Genomic DNA, 19,036 nt, shown 5'->3' with positions numbered 1-19,036 from the left:
TACAGTACAGACCCCTATCCTCTGTATGTGGGGGCAGTGACGGTATACAGGCAGTGGGTGGTGTACAGTACAGACCCCTATCCTCTGTATGTGGGGGCAGTGACGGTATACAGGCAGTGGGTGGTGGTCAGTACAGACCCCTATCCTCTGTATGTGGGGGCAGTGACGGTATACAGGCAGTGTGTGGTGTACAGTACAGACCCCTATCCTCTGTATGTGAGGTCAGTGACGGTATACAGGCAGTGTGTGGTGTGCAGTACAGACCCCTATCCTCTGTATGTGAGGGCAATGACGGTATACAGGCAGTGGGTGGTGTGCAGTACAGACCCCTATCCTCTGTATGTGGGGGCAGTGACGGTATACAGGCAGTGTGTGGTGTACAGTACAGACCCCTATCCTCTGTATGTGGGGGCAGTGACGGTATACAGGCAGTGGGTGGTGTGCAGTACAGACCCCTATCCTCTGTATGTGGGGGCAATGACGGTATACAGGCAGTGGGTGGTGATCAGTACAGACCCCTATCCTCTGTATGTGAGGTCAGTGACGGTATACAGGCAGTGTGTGGTGTGCAGTACAGACCCCTATCCTCTGTATGTGGGGGCAGTGACGGTATACAGGCAGTGTGTGGTGTGCAGTACAGACCCCTATCTTCTGTATGTGGGGGCAGTGAGTATACAGGCAGTGGGTGGTGTGCAGTACAGACCCCTATCTTCTGTATGTGGGGGCAGTGACGGTATACAGGCAGTGGGTGGTGTGCAGTACAGACCCCTATCCTCTGTATGTGGGGGCAGTGACGGTATACAGGCAGTGGGTGGTGTGCAGTAATGACCCCTATCCTCTGTATGTGGGGGCAGTGACGGTATACAGGCAGTAGTGGGTGGTGTGCAGTACAGACCCCTATCCTCTGTATGTGGGGGCAGTGACGGTGTACAGGCAGTGTGTGGTGTACAGTACAGACCTCTATCCTCTGTATGTGGGTGCAGTGAGTATACAGGCAGTGGGTGGTGTGCAGTACAGACCCCTATCCTCTGTATGTGAGGTCAGTGACGGTATACAGGCAGTGGGTGGTGTGCAGTACAGACCCCTATCCTCTGTATGTGGGGGCAGTGACGGTATACAGGCAGTGGGTGGTGTGCAGTACAGACCCCTATCCTCTGTATGTGGGGACAGTGACGGTATACAGGCAGTGGGTGGTGTGCAGTACAGACCCCTATCCTCTGTATGTGGGGGCAGTGACGGTATACAGGCAGTGGGTGGTGTGCAGTACAGACCCCTATCCTCTGTATGTGGGGGCAGTGACGGTATACAGGCAGTGTGTGGTGTACAGTACAGACCCCTATCCTCTGTATGTGGGGACAGTGACGGTATACAGGCAGAGTGTGGTGATCAGTACAGACCCCTATCCTCTGTATGTGGGGGCAGTGACGGTATACAGGCAGTGGGTGGTGTGCAGTACAGACCCCTATCCTCTGTATGTGGGGGCAGTGACTGTATACAGGCAGTGTGTGGTGTGCAGTACAGACCCCTATCATCTGTATGTGGGGACAGTGACGGTATACAGGCAGTGTGTGGAGATCAGTACAGACCCCTATCCTCTGTATGTGGGGGCAGTGACGGTATATAGGCAGTGGGTGGTGTGCAGTACAGACCCCTATCCTCTATGTGGGGGCAGTGACGGTATACAGGCAGTGGGTGGTGTGCAGTACAGACCCCTATCCTCTGTATGTGGGGGCAATGACGGTATACAGGCAGTGGGTGGTGTGCAGTACAGACCCCTATCCTCTGTATGTGGGGGCAGTGACGGTATACAGGCAGTGTGTGGTGTACAGTACAGACCCCTATCCTCTGTATGTGGGGGCAGTGACGGTATACAGGCAGTGTGTGGTGTGCAGTACAGACCCCTATCCTCTGTATGTGGGGGTAGTGACGGTATACAGGCAGTAGTGGGTGGTGTGCAGTACAGACCCCTATCCTCTGTATGTGGGGGCAGTAACGGTATACAGGCAGTGTGTGGTGTACAGTACAGACCCCTATCCTCTGTATGTGGGGGCAGTGACGGTATACAGGCAGTGGGTGGTGATCAGTACAGACCCCTATCCTCTGTATGTGGGGGCAGTGACAGTATACAGGCAGTGTGTGGTTATCAGTACAGACCCCTATCCTATGTATGTGGGGGCAGTGACGGTATACAGGCAGTGTGTGGTGTGCAGTACATACCCCTATCCTCTGTATGTGGGGGCAGTGACAGTATACAGGTAGTGTGTGGTTATCAGTACAGACCCCTATCCTCTGTATGTGGGGGCAGTAACGGTATACAGGCAGTGTGTGGTGTACAGTACAGACCCCTATCCTCTGTATGTGGGGGCAGTGACGGTATACAGGCAGTGGGTGGTGATCAGTACAGACCCCTATCCTCTGTATGTGGGGGCAGTGACAGTATACAGGCAGTGTGTGGTTATCAGTACAGACCCCTATCCTATGTATGTGGGGGCAGTGACAGTATACAGGCAGTGTGTGGTTATCAGTACACACCCCTATCCTATGTATGTGGGGGCAGTGACGGTATACAGGCAGTGGGTGGTGATCAGTACAGACCCCTATCCTCTGTATGTGGGGGCAGTGACAGTATACAGGCAGTGTGTGGTTATCAGTACAGACCCCTATCCTCTATGTGGGGGCAGTGACGGTATACAGGCAGTGTGTGGTGTGCAGTACAGACCCCTATCCTCTGTATGTGGGGGCAGTGACGGTATACAGGCAGTGGGTGGTGTGCAGTACAGACCCCTATCCTCTGTATGTGGGTGTAGTGACGGTATACAGGCAGTGTGTGGTGTACAGTACAGACCCCTATCCTCTGTATGTGGGGGCAGTGACGGTATACAGGCAGTGTGTGGTGTACAGTACAGACCCCTATCCTCTGTATGTGGGGGCAGTGACGGTATACAGGCAGTGGGTGGTGTGCAGTATAGACCCCTATCCTCTGTATGTGGGGGCAGTGACGGTATACAGGCAGTGTGTGGTGTACAGTACAGACCCCTATCCTCTGTATGTGGGGGCAGTGACGGTATACAGGCAGTGGGTGGTGATCAGTACAGACCCCTATCCTCTGTATGTGGGGGTAGTGACGGTATACAGGCAGTGGGTGGTGGTCAGTACAGACTCCTATCCTCTGTATGTGGGGGCAGTAACGGTATACAGGCAGTGGGTGGTGATCAGTACAGACCCCTATCCTCTGTATGTGGGGGTAGTGACGGTATACAGGCAGTGGGTGGTGATCAGTACAGACCCCTATCCTCTGTATGTGGGGGCAGTGACTGTATACAGGCAGTGTGTGGTGATCAGTACAGACCCCTATCCTCTGTATGTGGGGGTAGTGACGGTATACAGGCAGTGGGTGGTGGTCAGTACAGACTCCTATCCTCTGTATGTGGGGGCAGTAACGGTATACAGGCAGTGGGTGGTGATCAGTACAGAATTAGAGCATAGACAGAGCGCGGTATAAAGGACGCAGCGTCGGATTACCTGCAACACCGTCAGGCCAGGAAATCTCCACCGTTAGACCGAGACCCTGACCTTGGTACTCCCACAAAACAGGTGACACGCCCCATCCCCGCCCCCAAACAGCTGCAGACTGTCAATCACCTGAAATGGCGTGCAAGGCCGCAGTACGAGTCCTGCGCGGGCACTGTGTACCAAACATCGCTACACTGCGACTTTTTAAGATTAGCTACGGCCCTGAATCAGATCCAGGGTGAGAACGCTGCTGCTTCTCTGCGTGTGCCCTATAATGCGGCTCAGGGGATACTATCACTTCCCATTACATCTGTCACTTGTGTGTGTTTAGTACATGACATTACATGCAGCCTAGACAGCATTTCCATATCAATAGGGCCTGGCAGGTGAAACCGGCACCCCACCCATAGGACAGTATGTGCTGAGGCCTGAGATCTGCCACCTCTGCGGCCGCTGGCTCAACAGGGAACGTCTCACTCCTTAAATATCATTTCAATTGCATCCCACAAACACAATCTCATTCTTCATGTTCCTGTGCAACCACAATCCTTCATACTTCCATTTCGTACACTGCTTTACTGAGACCCCCATCATCCTCAGGAATGCCTTGGAACCCACCCAGCGCCCCATCATACTCTGCTAGGAATATCCTGAATCCCACCCAGCCCCCCATCATTATCTACTAGAAATGTCCCAAATCCCACCCAGCCCCCCATCATGGTCTACTAGGAATATCCCGAATCCCACCCATCCCCCCATCATCTACTAGAAATGTCCCAAATCCCACCCAGCCCCCCATCATGGTCTACTAGGAATATCCTGAATCCCACCCAGCCCCCCATCATTATCTACTAGAAATGTCCCAAATCCCACCCAGCCCCCCATCATTATCTACTAGAAATGTCCCAAATCCCACCCAGCCCCCCATCATGGTCTACTAGGAATGTCCTGAATCCCACCCAGCCCCCCATAATGCTCTACTAGGAATGTCCTGAATCCCACCCAGCCCCCCATAATGCTCTACTAGGAATATCCTGAATCCCACCCAGCCCCCCATCATCCTCAGGAATGCCCTGGATCCCACCCAGCCCCCCATCATCCTCAGGAATGCCTTGGATCCCACCCAGCCCCCCATAATGCTCTACTAGGAATATCCTGAATCCCACCCAGCCCCCCATCATCCTCAGGAATGCCCTGGATCCCACCCAGCCCCCCATCATCCTCAGGAATGCCTTGGATCCCACCCAGCCCCCCATCATACTCTACTAGGAATATCCTGAATCCCACCCAGCCCCCCATCAGTCTCTAATAGAAATATCCCAAATCCCACCCAGCCCCCCATCATGGTCTACTAGGAATGTCCTGAATCCAACCCAGCCCCCCATCATTCTCTAATAAAAATATCCCAGCCCCCCCCTCCCCCAGCATGGTCTACTAGGAATGTCCTAGATCCCACCCAGCTCCCCATCATGCTCAGGAATGCCCTGGATCCCACCCATCCCCCCATGATGCTCTACTAGGAAATCCTGAATACCCCCCTTCCCTATCATTCTCTACTATACCCTCACAGGTCAGCAAAAGTTTATCTCCTGTGCTTATCCCAACCTTAACTAAAATCTGTAATCTCTCTCTCTACTGGTATCTTTCCTTCTCTATACAAGCATGCAGTGATTACTCCCATTCTGAAAAAACACAACTCTGACCCTAACACACTCTCTAACTACCGTCCCATTTCTCAGCTACCCAGTCCCTCCAAGCTACTTGAGAGACTTGCCTACACTCGCCTTACACACTTTCTTAACTCCCACAACTTACTGGACCCACTTCAGTCAGGCTTTCGTGACCAACACTCCACGGAGACGGCACTGACCAAAGTAGTGAATGATCTAGTCACTGCTAGATCAAAAGGCCATTACACACTACTTATTCTTCTAGATCTCTCTGCTGCTTTTGACACTGTTGACCACTCTCTTCTCATACAAACACTAGAGTCCCTAGGTCTTCAGGACACAGCCCTTACTTGGTTCTCATCCTACCTATCTAATCGATCTTTCAGTGTTCACTTCTCTGATTCTACCTCCTCTTCTCTACCTCTATCAGTTGGAGTACCACAAGGCTCAGTCTTAGGTCATCTGCTTTTCTCAATCTATACCTCCTCTCTTGGTAAACTAATCGGCTCCTTCGGATTTCAGTATCATTTGTACGCTGATGATACTCAAATCTACCTATCCTCCCCAGATTTATCACCATCTGTATTGGCTCGTGTCACTGGATGCCTGTCTGCCATTTCATCTTGGATGTCATCTCGCCATCTCAAACTCAACATTTCCAAAACAGAATTAATTATTTTCCCACCAGCTAAGGGTAGTTACCAACCTGATATTGCCATAACTGTTGACAATGCAACTATCCACCCCACAAGCTCGCTGCCTAGGTGTCATCCTTGACTCTGAACTGTCGTTTGCTCCACACATTCAATCTGTCTCTAAATCATGTTACATGCACCTCAAAAACATATCCAAAATACGCTCTTATCTTACACAAGACACTGCAAAAACTTTGATCCATGCACTCATCATCTCCCGCATTGATTATTGAAATAGTCTCCTTACTGGTCTTCCCAAACATAGGCTCTCACCACTTCAATCCATTTTAAATGCAGCTGCGAGGCTAATCTTCCTCGCCAGACGTTCTTCGTCAGCTGATCCGCTCTGTCAGTCCCTCCATTGGTTACCGGTATTCTACCGTGTCAAATATAAAATACTTTTACTTACATACAAGGCTATTACCCAAACTGCACCATCATACATCTCCTCACTCATCTCAAAATATCTCCCTACCAGACCCCTCCGCTCTGCACAAGATCTGCGTCTCTCATCCAGATGTATTACCTGTTCCCACTCAAAATTACAGGACTTTACCCGGGCTTCACCCACTCTGTGGAATGCCCTCCCACGCACAATAAGACTCTCCACTAGTCTCCAAACCTTTAAACGTTCCCTGAAAACTCATCTCTTCAGACAAGCCTATCAAATTCCAGACCCACCCACATAACCTTCAATGTTTCCCTATCCAGTTACATCCCCTCTGCACAGTCCACATAACCTCACATTTTGTCTTCCAACATTGCTGGGTGATCATATCATACAACCCACTAAGAACCTAGCAATCCGGGGAACCATTATGTGACAGGTAGCATCTATCCTTGTGTATCAATGCCTATTTCCCTATAGATTGTAAGCTTGCGAGCAGGGCCTTCCTACCTCTGTCTGTCTGTCTGTCTGTCTTTGCCCAGTTTTGTTCTATAACTGTTGTTCTAATTGTAAAGCGCAACGGAATATACTGCGCTATATAAGAAACCGCTAATAAATAAATAATAATAAATACTAGAAATGTCCCAATCCCCCCCAGCCCCCCATCATGGTCTACTAGGAATATCCTGAATCCCACCCAGCCCCCATCATGGTCTACTAGGAATATCCTGAATCCCACCCAGCCCCCCATCATCAGGAATGCCCTGGATCCCACCCAGCCCCCCATCGTACTCTACTAGGAATGTCCTAAATCCCACCCAGCCCCCATAATGCTCTACTAGGAATATCCTGAATCCCACCCAGCCCCCGACCATCATGGTCTACTAGGAATATCCTGAATTCCACCCAGCCCCCCATCATCCTCAGGCATGCCCTAGATCCCACCCAGCCCCCCATCATCCTCAGGAATGCCCTGGATCCCACCCAGCCCCCCATGATGCTCTACTAGGATATCCTGAATCCCACCCAGCCCCCCATCATTCTCTACTAGAAATGTCCCATATCCCACCCAGCCCCCCATCATGGTCTACTAGGAATGTCCTGAACCTCACCCAGCCCCCCATAATGCTGTACTAGAAATATCCTGAATACTACCCAGCCCCCTCATCATTCTCTACTAGGAATATCCTGAATCCCACCCAGCCCCCCATCATCCTCAGGCATGCCCTGGATCCCATCCAGCCCCTCATCATGTTCTACTAGGAATATCCTAAATCACACCCAGCCCCCATCATGCTCTACTGAGAATGTCCCCCAACTTGCGCCTGATCCCACCCAGCCCCCCATTATACTCTGCTAGTAATTCTGGGCACCCATCAGGAGATAATACATTGTGCACCTGGATAAAGCATCATGTACGCCTATGTATGTTTCCTGTTTGCATACGTTGACCTTTGGTGACTGGTTGTGGTTTGGTAGAGCAGACACGGCTATTAGTGTGTTATGTAACCGCAGCTACTAATTGCACGGGAGCCGGCTGTGTGTCAGGCATGTTGGCACATAGTATAGAATGTAGTTCAGACTGAAGACGTGCCCAGCCCTGGCGCCATTCTGACATATTACTAACATTACCGTATTTGCGGATTTTGTACTAATCATTGACATCCCAACATTGTTTTATCGTTCCCCCATATGCCGGTCTGGTGTATCGCAGTAACTAACCAACTGTCTCGTCTTCTACCCCAAGGGACTTGAGTCGCTCAGACTCTGATTCATCCATCCCTTACATGAGTGAGCAACGAGTCAGCTCCAGAATCCCCAGTGCCAAAGTCCTGTCCCATAGAGTCTTGGAAGAGCTTCCGTCCAGTAGCCAAACATCCAATGGAGGAAACCGCCAGCTGGAAATGGCCAGTATAGCCACCATTCAGCAGAGACTGTCCGAGAGCCCCCAGCTGGAGAACAAGCTGATGGGGAAGTCAGTCAGCTTAGGAGAAATCAGTTTGGCCGGGACGGTACAGTCCCATTCCGACTCTTCCCGATCTCACAGCCCGAGCTCCACCGAAGCAGATACACCATCTCCTGGCACAGAGTCCAAGCTCAACCACTCAAAGAGCACCCGTATCCCTCAACTGGCAATGAAGAAGAGCCCCGGAGAAGAGGATAGCGGCTCTACGGGCGAGGAGAATGACCCAAGCTGCAGCAAGAAGAAGTTGACACTGAACATCTTCAAAAAGCCAAAGAAATAGTGGTCGTGGTTTGTAGAGCAAAGGAACACGGTGGGGTGAAGAGAGACATCACTTTCGGTGTAATCTTTGTCACCCTCTAATTAGATGATATATGCAGAATTATGGGAGAGGAGGCGGTGGGGTGGGAGCCAGGACCTGGTCATTCTCCCATTCCTCTCTCCGGACAAAGACCTTGCACGTACAATCAATGCGTTATTGATACACGGGTGGGGGCGGTACTGGCTGTTCATCCTCGTATTTATTTCGGGGGACGCTGGCTGATCACACTTCCCTGCTTCACCTCTTCCCCCAGTTAAGGGCCTCCTCGCTTTGCTATGCATGGCTTTTGGGAAGTCTTCTCCCTCTGCCACCAGACAAGAGCCTCCTATGAGGGCATTGATAGATTTTTACTAGGGAAGGGAAGTGGGTCATTGAGTTTTATTTTGTGGGGGACGGTTTGTATGATTTATCTTTTCCGTTCCTTTGTTTTTTTTCCCCCTGTATTCTTTGCTTTGGATGGGCATGCGTATAAAACAACAAAACACAATAAAAACAAAAGACTATTTATTAACCAGCGTGTTGGTGCTGCAGGCGGGTGTTTCTTACAGCGTTACCCGGAAACTTGGCGTGCGTTCTCTTGCATGAGACTAGAACAATATACGTGCCAGGTTCCTCCGTATCACCCCTCACAGATGCCGCGTAATATACCAGACATATCGCAGGGATGGCAAATGAACACCGTGACACGTTTACAGGTGGTTCTGTAAAAGACTCGTCACATAAAAATACTATTGGGACACACGGCGTGTGAGACGGACAGGCCCGTTTCATTATTAATCTGAATTCATTATCTTATCCCTATTTTTGTCTAGATACATAATCACATAATGCTTATTAGGAAGTGAGTGGGGGCTTTTATTTACAGCAATTACATGTATAGCAAAGAAACATTTGTTCAGATGTTGTTGGTGACGTTACATGAAACGTTGACTCTGGGAGATGTATCAAACCTACAGAGAGAAGTGTAGAAGTTGCCCACAGCAACCAGTCCGCTTCCAGCCGCCATTTCTCCAGCACTTTTTATAAAATGACATCAGCTGATGTTTTGTGGTGGGGAAGCGTTTCTCGTTAGGATTATATTATTGGCTATTGTCCTCCAGATCAGATGATGCAGTGATAGGAGGCCAACGCTATAAGGTCCTCAGTCATCTGTGCCGGTCACTGGGTGTTCCCGTTTCTCAGTTTCGGGTGGGGGGGCAGGGGCCAAGGTTCTCCATGTAGGGTGCACAGATCCCAGAGTCTCCTTGTTATAATTGCACAGTGCGCCAGCTGGAGAGCAGAGCTTTCTCATGAGCCTCCACTGTCTGTAGCTCCTCTGTGACCCCAGAAACTGGTGATATTTGGGGGGGAGGGGTGAACCCCTGCAATATGGGGATCTCTGTGCAGTATATGGGTCAGTGGGGGATCGCCCTGCAATTATGGCTTAATGGAGGGGGGGTGGGGGTGGATCGCTATGCAATTATGGGTCTCAGTGTGGGGGGCGTTCAGGGGGTGAATTCCCTGCAATAAAGGGCAAGTCATAACGATATTCTGATTTAAGTGTTTTGTGAAGCAAGTAAATACGCTAAGTGCTGATGAAAAGGAAAACGCAAATGTCCAATGTGCGCACGGAACAAATCGCTGGTAATCAGGTTCCTCCCAAACTCATTATAGCATGTGGGGGTCAGTTTCTGTAATTGTGGCTTTGATGCGCTGGTCACCCAGCATCGTTGCAAGTGGTGGTATAAGCGCACAATTCTTGAAATTACACGGGGTGGCAAACGCAGCAGTTTAGATCTGCTGCAGCTTCACGGCCAACCCATCTTTGTGACTGCTGGTCAATGAGGTTCCGCCCGGACACCGTTGTGATAGTGGGGAGGGGCACTGAAGAGTCTTTACCTACAGTAATATGGTTTATAGCAGTTCTGTACCCAAACATCCTGTGTGCATTATACGGTGTGTATAGTAGGAATAACTGTATCTCGGCTGTCGGAATGCTGGCGCTCACAACAGTCTGTGGCATCCTGACATTGGCGAGGGTATTTCTATCGCCGTCCCCTATCCTATCCCTAACCTCTCGGCTATGGCTATTCGTTGGGGGGGGGGGAAGCAGGGGCTGGCAGCTAGCGCTGACACCCCCCATCCCCCAATAGTGCCTAACCCTAACATCCCCAGGCCCTAACCTGTACCCCGATTCTCACCTTCAGGATGTCTGCCGTCTATGATCCGGTGTCCTGCTCTTTCACATGACCGCCCACATCCGGACACCGGGGATACTAAACGCTGCCGCTATAGTATGCACCGACAAGCCAACACATTATGACCATCTGCCTAGTATGGGTTCGCTTCTGCGTGTGCCTCTAAAATAGCTCTGAGGCATGGACAGTACAAAACGTCTGACGGTGCCCTGTGGTATCTGTTGCCAGGGTGTAAGCAGCAGATCCTGTAAGTTGCTAGATGGAGACGATGTGGATCGGACTTGTCCCAACACGTACCACACACGCCTGATTGGATTGAGATCTGGGGAATTTGGAGCCCAGGAGAACTCCATAACCTCTTCACCATCTTTTCCCTCATCCCATTCTCGAGTATTGTATGCAATGTGTTTCTACTGAAGAGGCCACTTCCACCGGAGAATGCCATTGCTGTGAAGGTAGTACCTGGTCTGCAGGGATAGGTAAGTGGTACCGGGGTTTCCCAGCAGAACATTGCCCAAAGCATCACACTACCTGCACTGACGTGTTATCTCCTCGCTATGCACCCTGGTGCCATCTCCTCCCAAGGTAAAACTCTCACACCTGGCCATCCACGTGTTGCTCACGTGTCCACTGTTAGTTACTTTCAGTGTGGGCAGACTGACTGCCTGGTGGCTACACATCAGCGCTCAATGCTCTGTGAGACATTACTGCCATCATCACATTTTCTATAGTAACTCCTATGATGGACACAAAATTCAATAAATCTAATGGCATAATATACAATCTTAAAATAATATTAATAATAATAATGTGTGTGTATATATATATATATATATATATATATATATATATATATATATATATAAAAACATCAGGAACAAACACTACAAATAAGCCATATGATAAAATTCAACATGTTTCAACGCGTTTCGCAGACAGCAGCTTCCTCAGACATGACAATACTGTATTGTGGTATAAAATCCCCTGCATAGTGCCGGAGCAAGAACCTATTGCTGCAGGGATGTTGGGAGGCCCCTCGTCTTCTCCTGGGCTACAGATATATTATTCCACCATATTGGCGCCAGTCACAAACCCTTCTGTGGTCTTTGCAGTAGCTCTTCTGTTCACACCAGGTGGAATAGACTTAGTTGACACACCCCACCCAGTCACTGAGTCTTGGCTGCCCAATTCCTGACCTGTGGTCACAGAGTCTCGGACCTGGTCGTCTGGCAATAAAGAATTGACCTTGATCAAAGTCACTCCGGTCTGTACCCGAATCTCTGAATTCATGTTGACTATGACTGCCTAATGTCCGCTTCCCATCTATTCCGTCCCTGACTTGTCATGTGCTATTGTTACATGTTAGTCTATATCATTCCCTACATATGGGAGTGTGTATATAGAGAGAGCAATAGATAAATAGATCCTGAGATCTGGAGCTGTCTCTGAAACAGGGACGTTTGCGGCTGGACGTGAGCGCAGTGACGTGTCTGTGTAATGTCTGTGCACTGGCTGCCCTATCGCTGGCGTCTGTATCTGTCACAGCCACGTCTGGGGGCTGCCACCCCAGCGGGATCCATGGCTTTGTATGTGACTAATTCTGTCTATAGCTGCTATGTGCTGTATGGCCGGCGGATGTGTGGTGGGTGATGATCCGCTCAGCACACTCCATATTAAAGGTCCACATCCCTGGCAGAGCATCTCCTCTCCCCAGCCCACCTTTATCACACTTCCAATCCCCCTCATGGGAACGTCCTCCTGAGAGGAGATAGAAAAGATTCATATTGGTGGGGTCTGTGCAATATCCAGCCCCCACTATGTGTTATCTCTCAGGGGGTGGGATGTACTAAAGGGAAAATGCGGCAAAACCCCCTGTTTCTGCCGCGGGGTACACTGGGCTCCACAAGGAATGGACAATGGGTGTAGAGTAGGATCTTGATCCGAAGCACCAACAGGCTCAAAAGCTTTGACCTTCTTCCCAAGATGCATAGCGCCGCCTCCTATATCACCCCGCCTCCGTGCACAGGAGCTCAGTTTGTAGTTGGTGCTTGCAGTGCAAGCATGTAACAGGAAGAGCTGCTCACAGCAGCTCTATAAAAGCTTTTTCTGAGGAAAAAAGACTACAAGGGCTGCAGCAGAGGCACAGATTGTGCTGCATGTCAGTAGACATTGCCTGCTGCAGCTCCATCTCTCCCCAGCGGCGCTGTACACTCCCGTGCCCTGGTTGCCGGGTACCTACAGCGGAGGCTCTGGTTTTCTTCACGTTAGACACACACGGCTGGGGCTCTCCGGGATCGCGTGACCGAGCTTCGGGAGGTGGTAAGTGGGTCCCGCTTGCGGGACCCGGTCTTTATCGCGATCCGGCGCGGTCAGTGGGAGGCGGGCCGCGCGCGCTGGCGGTGGACACTGTGGCAGTACAGGCGATCCCACTAGATCACCAGGGCATGGGACAGGTCAGGTTTTCTCTCTAAACCGTTTTGTTAGAGCGCGGTTTTGCCAGCAGGGGGATAGAGCTTGGACCTGAAGCCCCTCCCCCCAGCCCCAGGGCGCCATTTTCTGCAAATGTTCCCACCCTGGAGCTGCATATCTGTCTCCCCCACTCCCTGGCAGTGTCTGCGGCGCCATTATCCCTCAGCTCAGTGTTCCTGGGAATGCTTGGGCAAATCCTCCTGTGTAAAGCCGCCTGGTTGTCAGCGCTGTGACTTTACATGACACTTAAGTATTCTACCTGCCTTTTTTTAGTCAGTGTTAGTTAAGAAAGAGTGCACTTAGTCAGGGTTTCCTAGTACAATTACCCTGTGATATACATCCAGTTCTTACTGGGTTCTGTTATATCTATTGTTATATAGCTGTGTAAGCTAGTCCAGTGCAGTATTATTGTTAGTAATAACCTCTGCATTGTACAGACTGACTATTTGTGTGTGCATTTGATAGCTGAGTGGTGTCCATTTCGTGTCTTTCACTCAACTTGCTATCCCTATATTCTATAACCTGAGGGGGCTTGGTGCGTCAGGTTTTATCTAATAATAGGATTTTCACAAAGATATACTGTATTACGTATTTTTCTCTGTGATTTTAGTCACCATATCTCTCCTTTATCTCTGCTCGTGCTGACTACACTGCACAGGGGTTTGGGCAAGAGGTATTGTGCTGCTGACAAATTGTACTGTGTTACCTGATACTGCAAGTTATATCATGTCTGCTTCTGAGGGTAACAGTTCTGGGGCTGAACACACTGCCGGTGTTGCTGAAGCCGCAGATACCTATGAGGAGAATATAGCAGCTTTGGGCTCTGGTTCTGGGGGCTCCTTGCCCCCCCAGTGGGACGGTGGCAACGGGGGCAAATAATGACCCGCCGTGGGCCGCTTTTTCCACGCTTCTGCATACGCTAGTTCATAAACTAACACCCCCTATGGGACCCCCAATGCCGGTGCAACAGTTTGTGGTCCCTGCAGCTAACCCGCCGTGGGCGGACGATTTATCTGCTCAAATAAAGAAGTTGAACCAGTCCCTGACTACTAAAACGACTGACCGTCGCTCGCCTACGTCCAAGGGGTCCTCTAAGCGAGCGCTTGTCTCCTCACTATCCACTGCTGTCACTGACACCTCGTCGGATGAAGACGGCACTTACACTGACCCCACAGGTTCTGACTCAGATACGGCTGATGGGGAGGGTGGTTCACATGTGGATGTTCCTGATCTTTTGGAGGCCATTAAGTTAATTTTACAGATTACGGATGATCCCAAGCCATCCGTCCCTCCTAAGAAACCAGATAGGTTCAAGCGTCAGAAGGTGATTTAACAAGTTTTACCTCACTCTGACCACCTAATTGATATACGTCAGGAACCCTGGGAAAACCCGGGTACAAAGTTTGTGCCTCAAAAGAAGATGCTGGCTCGCTATCCCCTCTCGCCGGAGCTGTCTTTGAATTGGGAAACGCCTCCTCCAGTGGACTCACATGTGGCTAGGATGGTGGTTTCCTCAGCTCTACCGGTCATCACCGTCACGTCTCTAAAAGAGCCTACGGATAAACGTGTGGAGGGTTGTCTGAAAGCGATTTACACCCTCACGGGTGCTGCACAAAGGCCCACTATTGCAGCTACTTGGGCTGCAGAGGCAATTGAAGCATGGGCCTTGGAGTTAGATGCTGAAATCTCCTCTGACCATGCTAGACAATGCCTGTCTTATATTGTCACAGCTTCTCGTTATATTAAAGAGGCGGCTTCTGATGCCGGTATCCTGGCAGCCAAGGTCTCTACTACGTCAGTCCTGGCTCGCCGGATATTGTGGCTGAGATACTGGTCTGTGTATCTGGACTCTAGAAAAACCCTGGTGGTACTCCCTTTTAAGGGAGATATTCTGTTTGGGGAGGATTTAAATAAGATTGTGGCTGACTTGGCTACTGCCAAAACTACCTGTCTGCCAAGTACCGCTCCTTCTGTATCGAAGGCTAAAGGTACTTCCTTTCGCCCCTTTCGTCCTTCAGGTAAAGTAAAAGGTCAGGCGTACAACAAGCAGGCCCGCACTTCCAAACCTGGTAAGCCTAAGCCCAAAAGAGCCTGGGCGGCCCGTCGGCCAACTTCCAAGACAGATGAGCCTGCCGCATGACGGGGCGGGCCTCCCTCTGGGGGATCCCAGGGTGGGGGGCCGGCTTCTAGAGTATACCCAGGAATGGTTGAAGACCACTTCAGATGCCTGGGTACGGGAAGTCGTCACGCGAGGTTACGCCATAGCCTTCAAAAACCGACCCCCTCATCGATTTTGCCAGACAGACGTCCCGTTGGACAAGACAAAGGCAAACACTCTACATTCGGTGGTACAGACCCTCCTGGATACAGGAGTCGTAGTACAGGTGCCTCTTGCGCAGAGGGGCCGGAGGGTACTATTCTCCGCTGTTTCTAGTCCCGAAACCGAATGGGTCCTCCCGGCCCATTCTCAACCTCAAGGCATTGAACAGGTTTGTGAAGGTTTCCAGGTTCCGGATGGAAACCCTTCGCTCTATAGTTCTGGCCTTGGAACTTGGGGACTTCATGGTCTCCCTGGATATACAGGATGCTTACCTGCATATTCCTATAGCAGTGTCTCATCAGCAATACCTAAGATTTGCGATTAGCAACTGCCATTACCAGTTTCGGGCGTTACCTTTTGGTTTAACAACGGCTCCGCGAGTCTTTACAAAAGTCATGGCGGTGATGACAGTGGTACTCCGCCGTCAAGGGGTCAGGATACTGCCGTATTTGGACGAGTTGTTAATCCTGGCAAATTCCCCAGAACTTCTCCTGCGTCATCTAGATGTGACGGTCCGGTTTCTGCAAGCCCACGGGTGGCTCATCAACTGGAAGAAGTCATCCCTGATCCCTGCTCAGAGCATGGTGCATCTGGGAGCACTATTGTACACTCACAACCAGCGGTTCCTGTTTCAGGAGAAAGTCCTGAAACTTCAGGACAAGATTCGTTGCTTCCTATCTCGTCCGCAAGTGTCGATACATTCGGCGATGCAGGTGCTGGGCCTCATGGTGTCAGCATTCGACATGGTAGAGTACGCTCAATTTCACTCTCGCCCTCTCCAGAGGCTGATTCTAGCCAAATGAGACGGCCTGCCTCACCGGATCAGGTCTCAAATGATCTCATTGACTCCGGAGGTCCGTCTGTCGCTGCTCTGGTGGCTTCGGGACCAACAACTGTGCAGGGGCTGTCAGTTCTGGATATCCGACTGGGTCCTGTTGACGACAGGTGCCAGTCTAAGAGGTTGGGGCATGGTGCTGGAGCAACACTCCCTTCAGGGGCGGTGGACCAAGGAGGACTCCCTCCTCTCGATCAATATTCTGGAGTTGCAGGCAGTCTTCAATGCCTTGAACCTAGCCCAGCATTTAATTCAGAACCATCCTGTTCAAGTACAGTCGGACAACGCCACCACAGTGGTTTACATAAATCATCAAGGCGGCACTCGTAGCCGCCTGGCAATGAAGGAAGTCTCACGGATTCTACAGTGGGCAGAACGCCATCTACCGGCCATATCGGCAATATTCATTCAGGGAGTCCTGAATTGGGAATTGGACTTTCTCAGTTGTCCGGATGTGCATGCCGGCGAGTGGGGCCTCCATCCAGAAGTGTTTCAACTCCTAGTGGAAAAGTGGGGCCTTCCAGATGTAGATCTGATGGCGTCTCGACATAATCACAAGGTTCCGGTCTTCGGAGCAAGGACAAGGGATCCTCAAGCAGCATTCGTGGATGCGCTGGCAGTACCGTGGAGGTTTCGGCTGCCGTACGTGTTCCCTCCTGTGTCACTCCTGCCCAGGGTAATTCGGAAGTTCAAGCAAGAAAAGAAATTCTGCTTCTCATAGCTCCAGCGTGGCCCATACTGCACTGGTTCTCAGACTTGCAAGGCCTATCATCAGGGCGTCCAATTCTACTTCCACGATGCCCAGACCTCCTCGTTCAGGGCCATTGTGTCTACCAGGACCTAGCTCGGCTGTCTTTGACGGCGTGGCTCTTGAAGCTTCCGTCTTGAGGGCTAAAGGGTTTTCTGAGGCGGTCATTCAAACTATGTTGCAGGCCCGGAAACCGGCTTCGGTTCGGATTTACTATAGGGTCTGGCATTCTTTGGTGCGCATCTAAGGATTATGACGCTTCCAAGTTTAGTATAGCCAAGTTGTTGGCTTTTCTTCAGCAGGGCCTGGACTTAGGCCTGCGTCTGGCCTCCCTCAAGGTTCAAATATCTGCTTTGCCGGTGTGGTTTCAGAGAAAAATTGCGACCTTACCTGATGTGCAACACTCAGGGCGTGTTGCATATCCAACCTCCCTATGTCCCGCCTGTGGTGCCTTGGGACTTGTCGGTGGTTTTGGAAGCAGTACAAGAGTCTCCGTTTGAACCTCTTGATTCAGCTGACCTTAAGTGGCTTTCCCTTAAGGTCGTGTTTCTGCTGGCTATTGCTTCAGCTAGAAGAGTGTTGGATTTGGGTGCCTTGTCATGTAGTTCCCCATATCTGATATTTCACCGTGACCGGGCGGTTCTTAGGACTCGTCCCGGCTGTCTACCTAAGGTGGTTTCTTCGTTCCACCTTAATCAGGAGATTGTAGTTCCGGCACTTGTTTCTCCTGATCTGTCTCCCAAAGAGCGTTCTTTGGATGTGGTACGGGCTTTCCGTATCTATGTGAAGAGAACTGCTCCTATTAGGAAATCTGATTCTCTTTTTGTTGTGTTTGGGTTTCACAAACGGGGCTGGTCTGCTCACAAGCAAACTCTGGCCAGATGGATTAGAATGGTGATTGCACATGCTTATGTGAAGGCTGGTCTCTCTGCTCCTGATCACATTAAGGCCCATTCTACTCGGTCTGTTGGACCTTCTTGGGTGGCCCAACGTGGTGCGACCCTTGAACAATTGTGCAAGGCGGCTACGTGGTCTTCTGTGAACACGTTCATAAGGTTCTATGCCTTCGATACTGCCACTTCCCAGGATGCTTCCTTTGGACGCAGGGTTCTTGTGCCCGCTACAGTGCGTCCCCTCCCATAAGGAACTGGTTTAGGACATCCCCGATGTTATGCCTAGTGGAGCCCAGTGTACCCCGCAGCAGAAAACGAGTTTTCTCTGACGTCCTAGTGGATGCTGGGAACTCCGTAAGGACCATGGGGAATAGCGGCTCCGCAGGAGACTGGGCACAAAAGTAAAGCTTTAGGACTACCTGGTGTGCACTGGCTCCTCCCCCTATGACCCTCCTCCAAGCCTCAGTTAGATTTTTGTGCCCGGCCGAGAAGGGTGCACACTAGGGGCTCTCCTGAGCTTCTTAGTGAAAGTTTAGTTTTAGGTTTTTTATTTTCAGTGAGACCTGCTGGCAACAGGCTCACTGCATCGAGGGACTAAGGGGAGAAGAAGCGAACTCACCTGCGTGCAGAGTGGATTGGGCTTCTTAGGCTACTGGACACCATTAGCTCCAGAGGGACCGAACACAGGCCCAGCCTCGGAGCTCGGTCCCAGAGCCGCGCCGCCGGCCCCCTTACAGAGCCAGAAGCAAGAAAAGGTCCGGAAAAAGCGGCGGCAGAAGACATCTGTCTTCAACAAGGTAGCGCACAGCACTGCAGCTGTGCGCCATTGTTACTCAGGCACACTTCACACTCCGGTCACTGAGGGTGCAGGGCGCTAGGGGGGGGGGCGCCCTGAGCAGCAATGTAAAACACCTTGGCTGGCGAAAATACATCACATATAGCCCCCAGGGCTATATGGATGAATTTTAACCCCTGCCAGATTCCACAGAAAAACGGGAGAAAAGGCCGCCGAGAAGGGGGCGGAGCCTATCTCCTCAGCACAC

At 50.9% G+C, this 19,036-nt stretch overlaps 1 protein-coding gene across 5 annotated transcripts in view; it reads left to right on the top strand.

The window, feature by feature from the left end:
- Window positions 1–9,062, top strand: part of STIM1 (stromal interaction molecule 1) — a 126,136-nt gene extending 117,074 nt beyond the window's left edge. For 4 of the 5 annotated variants that reach the window (XM_063950843.1, XM_063950844.1, XM_063950846.1 and 1 more), the window contains one exon: window positions 8,014–9,062. In XM_063950843.1, coding sequence (XP_063806913.1) covers window positions 8,014–8,512 — 499 coding nt within the window. In that variant the 3' untranslated portion in view covers window positions 8,513–9,062. The remainder of the gene's footprint in view (window positions 1–8,013) is intronic. The other variant, XM_063950847.1, reaches the window with a different exon arrangement.
- Window positions 9,063–19,036: the final 9,974 nt, after the last annotated feature.

The sequence above is a fragment of the Pseudophryne corroboree genome, chromosome 2 (assembly GCF_028390025.1).
Source record: "Pseudophryne corroboree isolate aPseCor3 chromosome 2, aPseCor3.hap2, whole genome shotgun sequence".
NCBI lineage: Eukaryota > Metazoa > Chordata > Amphibia > Anura > Myobatrachidae > Pseudophryne > Pseudophryne corroboree.
This window is presented reverse-complemented; position numbering and strand designations above follow the sequence as displayed.